Below are 5,910 nucleotides of genomic sequence, written 5' to 3' on the forward strand. Positions count from 1 at the left end.
TTATATTACTGATGTTTCAGTAAAATAAAACAGTGATTTATAAAAACACAATGAAAATGAAAAACATGGTGATGATTTTCTGTGCTTCATTAGTCTATTTTAGGCACGATAAAAGAATAGAAGTGATACTTTCTTTCTTTGTGATAGTCATCATTATGATTAATAACTGCTTTAAACATCCTTAGTTAAACAACCAATGAATCATGAACAGAATAGATTGTTTCTGTTTAAAATCTGATTAAGAGAACTGAAGTCCTCGTGTAGACTAAAATGACCCGTCATGGCCTAAAATAAGAGTCCAGCGTTCCTGCCTTTCTCTCAGGCCTGTGCAAGACCTGCTTTGAGTCAGTAACTCCCGTTTCTTCACTCGAGGTGACCCCTACACTGACAATATTTATGAATGTAGGCATGTATGTATGTATATCTTTATACATGTATGGGTATGTGTATATATTTATTAGGGGTGCAACAATATATGTACCCGTATTGAACCGTACCGAACAATACAGATTTTTAAAATTTACTTTATCAACATGTCTTCTGAAGATGTTCTGTGTTGAAGGATCAGTGGATCTGTGTTCMACTACTCCACCTAGGCTGCATTTTTGAGTGCAGATCCACTGAGAAACTTGCTGTTTCAGCAACATTTAATTTAAAAACTGTACTTTTGAGGTTAAACAAATGTTCATAATTAATATAAATAAATTGCAAGTTAAAGGGGGCATGGACATTTCTCTTTTTTGTATCGAAAAAATATCGAACCGTGAGACTAAAGTATCGAACCGAACCGTGAATTTCTTGTATTGTTGCACCCCTAATATTTATATATGCCCTCCATGTATTTATCCATTTATTTTTCAGGTGAGCGGACAGATGTTGGGTGTGTGGTCCTGTGTTTTGTTGGTGTATATTTAATATACTTCTAATCGCTATTTCAATCTTTCTAATTACTTCTCTCTCTGTTTTTCTGTCTTTCTTCTTCACTTAAAAAAAGTAACTGATGATGAAGAAATCAATATACTAAATAAACTAATAATATTTGGTTTTGTTTTCTAATGAAGTGACAAAAAAAAGAGTGGATGAGAGGGTGAATGAGGGTAACCCCCGTGTCAGGGCTCCATTGTGTAAAGTATGAAAATAAATTAAATAAATCCACTTTGTTTTGATGAACCTTTCAGGGAAATTCTATCAGTTAGAGCTACGCTGACAGAAATTTGAGCCTAATGCACAGCTGGTTTAATGGTTGGATTTGGTTCCCCTCTCCCATCGTCAAATAAACTGAACTAAAAACACATGAAAGTTTCAGGAAACCTTTAACACACCACAGACCCAGAAAACTCTGCTGTTTGTCTGTTAGCAACGTCTGGGGCGACCCCCGGCTACAGCCTGGATCTTCATGCTGCAGATCGAGTGCTTTACCCTGGGCAAAGTTGGACAGTGAGCCGGGTCAACCGCTTGAGCTCCCCACGTTCCGGGCGAGGAGCTAAACCCACCACGTCTAGTTGCATATTATCAGGCTTACAAATGATTGATAAGTACCTTCCAACCTACTAGGAGGTAGAGGAGGGACAGTCTGCACACAATATATGGGACTGATAACCTATAATAATGGCCATTTAATGTATAGTCAACATTCGAAGCAGGTGCCAGAGGAAATCGATTCAGTCCCACTAACCAATATGGACACGTCTTCCTTTTTACGCCCCACCCCACATGTTCATGTTCGCTGAGTTGAAAACTTTCGAGTTCAACCAAAAACTTAGAGCCAGTGTTGTATAAAGTACCTCAAAGTGATACTTGAGTAAAAGTACAAGCATCTTATCATAAAAATACTTTGGTAAATGTTAAAGTCTTCTCTAAAAGTATTACTTGAGTAAAAGTCTTAAAGTAGCTCATATTTGTTGTACTTAAGTATCAAAAGTAAATTTCTGACACAAAATCTACTTAAGTATTAAAAGTAAAAGTACTGAGTAAAAGTGAGCAGATAGATTTTACAAAATGACATTTATTGGGAGGTGACTTCTCCAAAAAATATATTTTCTAACAGTGTGCAGCTGTGATGGGTTGTGTACAAGATAATAGTGTGTCAGAATGGTATATATTTATACTTCTCATCCAAACACAATTAAGTTCACTCTATCCAGGAGACACAATTTATCAGGATAGTATTTTTTTAAGTAATAACTCAGAATAAAGTAGGAGTAATGACTTTCTACTTCTTACCTTTTTAAAAAAATGTAGTGAGTAGAAAGTACAGATAATTGTGTAAAAATGTAATGAGTAAAAGTAAAAAGTACACTGAAATATAATTACTCAAGTAAAGTACAGATACCCAAAATTTCTACTTAAGTACAGTAACAAAGTATTTGTACTTAGTTACTTTACAACTCTGGTTAGAGCATCAACAAAAAGTTTGAGATTCAACCAAAGATTTCTGAAATGTGGAAAAATAGTTTGTTTTACAAAAAACTTTTTGATTTAATTTTTTTGACTGAATTTTTAGTAGAATTTTTGTTGATTGAAATTTATTTTTTTATTGAAACAGCTTTTTTGTTTGTTTGAATAATAAAAAACAAAATTACCTCCATACAATGCAACTCAGTAAAAATATCAAATGTTTAAACTTAAGAAATTATATTATTTTGGTTTTTGGAATAATTGAAGTTGTTGCTCTTTGGAGATTGTTGGTGTTTTTTAAACACATTCTGATTTTGTTTAGAGTTTGACTTGTTCTACAAGTCCTGTTTTTGTTGTTTAGAATGTAATGAAAATCAAAGTTTAATTAAACATTCATAACTTTTTTCATCCCTTTCTTCCAGAATTCCATTCGACACAATTTGTCCCTCCATAGTCGTTTTGTGAAAGTCCAGAATGAAGGAACCGGGAAAAGCTCCTGGTGGATGGTGAACCCAGATGGAGGTAAAGGAGGCAAAGCTCCCCGAAGACGAGCTGTTTCCATGGACAACAGTAAGTACATCAAAGGAGCCAGAGGACGGGCCACCAAGAAGAAAGCCTCCTTGCAAGCGGCACAGGATGGTAGCTCTGAGAGCTCCTCGAGCCTGTCCAAATGGACAGGAAGTCCCACGTCCCGCAGCAGCGACGAGCTGGACGCCTGGACGGATTTCCGCTCCAGGACCAACTCCAATGCCAGCACGCTCAGTGGGCGTCTGTCCCCAATTCTTGCTAACCTGGAGCTGGATGAGGTGCCCGATGATGACTCCCCACTTTCCCCCATGCTGTACTCCAGCCCCAGCAGCATGTCTCCGTCCACAGGACCCACAGGACTCTCTGACCTGGCTGGTACTATGAACCTCAACGACGGCCTGTCGGACAACCTGATGGATGATCTGTTAGACAACATCAGCCTGACTGCGTCACAGCAGCCTCCCCCCGGAGAGGAAGACCCTGGAGCCAACGGTCAGGGCACCTCAGTGTTTACCTTTGGCTGCTCAGGTACTGGTCTAGGTAGTCCCTCTGGAAGCTATGGGTCAAATCCGCTTTTCAGTCCATCTTCCATCACGAGTCTGCGTCAGTCACCCATGCAGACCATCCAAGAGAACAAGCAGACCACGTTCACGAGCATCTCACACTTCAGCGAGCACCAGACCCTGCAGGACCTGCTGAGTCTGGACTCCCACAGTCCCAGTGATGTCATGCTCACTCAGTCCGACCCTCTAATGTCGCAGGCCAGCACCGCCATCGCCCTGCAGAACTCCCGTCGCAACGCAACGCTGCTCCGCAAGGACCACGTCCTGCTGAGTCCCGGCAGTCCAGGTCTGGCTCCGAGCTCTTCAGTGCCTGGTTGGCAAGCTGGCTTGTCGACCGCCGAGACCGACGTGGTTCCTTCCGCTGCCAAGCAGCCGCACCTGAAGTCTCCCAGTAAGACCTCCTCTATGCAGCTGAGCTCTGGCTTACCAGGTCAGGACCGGTTCCACGCCGATCTGGGCCTCGATGTGTTCAACGGCGGTCTGGACTGTGACATGGACTCCATCATCCGTAACGAGCTGATGGAGGCAGATTGCCTGGAGCTGAGCTTCGACGCCCGCCAAAGCTCCGCCCAGAACAGGAAGTCAGGAAGCCTCTCCAGCTCCAAACAGACGTCTCAGAGCTGGGTGCCAAGCTGAGGAGGAGCAGGGACGTTTGAGTTTACCAACCTGTGTTGTGCAAATAAAGGGAAAAATGTATTTATGTCCAATTTTCAGTAGCAATACAGTCAGGTACAGTCTGGGTATGAAACTAGATGTGCAGCTTGTATCCAGGCCAGGCATGGTCAGTCCTGGTCCTGGAGGGCTGCAGCCCTGCATGTTTTACTTGTTTCTCTGCTCCAACACACCTGATATGAAGGAAAAGATGATTATCAGGCTTCTGCAGTATGGAGGACCAACACTGACATAATTAGAAATAAAAGCAGATTTATATGAACCACTAAATAAATACTTAAAATGCAACAATTAAATTAAAAAAGATTAACTTTATCTCCTGTTTTATATTTGAATTGACTTTAATATGTGGTTTTTTAAGGTTAGTTCCAACAAATTAATCTATATATTTGAACACATAACTTAAAGTTTACTGTTTTTTAAATATACATTGTTTTTCCTTTTACTTGTACATGCATGTGTGTCTTAAATGTTTATACCCAATATTTTTTTTCAACAAGTCTTTGTATCTCTATGTGTTGCATGTTTGTGCTGCCTCAGTTTAGCTAAAAGTTTAAGGTTTAGTTTAAAACAAAGGCAAGGAGGAAAACACTACCTGTGCATTTATTTTTAGCTAAACTTTAAGCTAAACTGCAGCAGCACAAGCATGCAACACATAGAAATAAAAAGACTTGTTGGACAAAATTATAAAAATAACTCAATTTAAGCATTCAAGACACAAATACATGTACAAGTAAAAGGGAAAACTATGTAAATACATATTTAAAAAACCATTAAAATTTTAATTGTGTGTTAAAATATATAATTTATTGGAACTAAGCTGGAAAAATAAATGTGAAGGTCAATTAAATTATAAAAACATGAGGTAAAGTTTTCTTTTTAAATTTATTTGGTGCATTTTAAATGTATTTATTTATTTAAAGGTTCATTTATCTATTTCTGCTTTTATTTCTAATTATGTCAGTGTCGGTCCTCCATACTGCAGAACTTGAAGAGGTAACAGTGACTGAATCAGGTGTGTTGGAGCAGAGAAACGTGTAAAACATGCAGGGCTGCGGCCCTCCAGGATCATGATTGCCCACCCATGATCTAGGCACATGCAGAGTACACAGTATGGCACTCGGGTACATCTTTATGTACATAAAACACGGCACATAGTTAGGTATTCACCAGGTATATATCGAGGTACTTACCAGGTGTTGGTGTGTATGAATTCAAATGGTCTGGAACTCACTGATGCCTTACCAAGTTCCTACCCAGTTACCTACCCAGCACACACCTGACTGGGCTGTATTATGAGTTGCTACCAAACTTTCTTCCATTAGTTTCATTGTGAAGCATTCGGTGCTGTGTTTTAGGTGTCTGAGACACTCCGTGTGGACAAAAGCAGAGTTTCTGGGGACATTGAGACAAACAGTAGTGACTCACATTAAAGTAAAATCGAAGGGAATGCATCGTTTGTTTTGTTTTTTCTCAGGGAATTGCTCATATCATGAAGCGATAAATGAAACTGAAGATGAAATCTGTGTTCCACACTGTGGGCTGCTGTTTGTAAAGTTACAGAGTCAGAAATTACCCAATATTTTTGTTTTATTTAACCTTTTATAAAGAAAAAGAATAGATTCATTTTTCAAAGTCAGTTTTTCACCATATGATTCATACATTTATAAATGCCATAGTTTATAAACTAAACATATCTTACAAATTAAATATTTAGTTAACAAGCTAAATATTTAAGTTGTGACTTCAA

General features: G+C 39.1%; 1 protein-coding gene across 1 annotated transcript in view; it reads left to right on the forward strand.

Moving 5' to 3' along the window:
* Positions 1–4,344, forward strand: part of LOC106511592 (forkhead box protein O3) — a gene marked incomplete at its 5' end in the record, with an annotated part of 6,319 nt that extends 1,975 nt beyond the window's left edge. Inside the window, 1 exon segment of the mRNA XM_014000349.1 lies at positions 2,820–4,344. Coding sequence (XP_013855803.1) covers positions 2,820–4,124 — 1,305 coding nt within the window. The 3' untranslated portion in view covers positions 4,125–4,344.
* Between the last annotated feature and the right edge of the window lie 1,566 nt (positions 4,345–5,910).

The sequence above is a fragment of the Austrofundulus limnaeus genome, unplaced genomic scaffold (genome assembly GCF_001266775.1).
Source record: "Austrofundulus limnaeus strain Quisiro unplaced genomic scaffold, Austrofundulus_limnaeus-1.0 Scaffold2965, whole genome shotgun sequence".
NCBI lineage: Eukaryota > Metazoa > Chordata > Actinopteri > Cyprinodontiformes > Rivulidae > Austrofundulus > Austrofundulus limnaeus.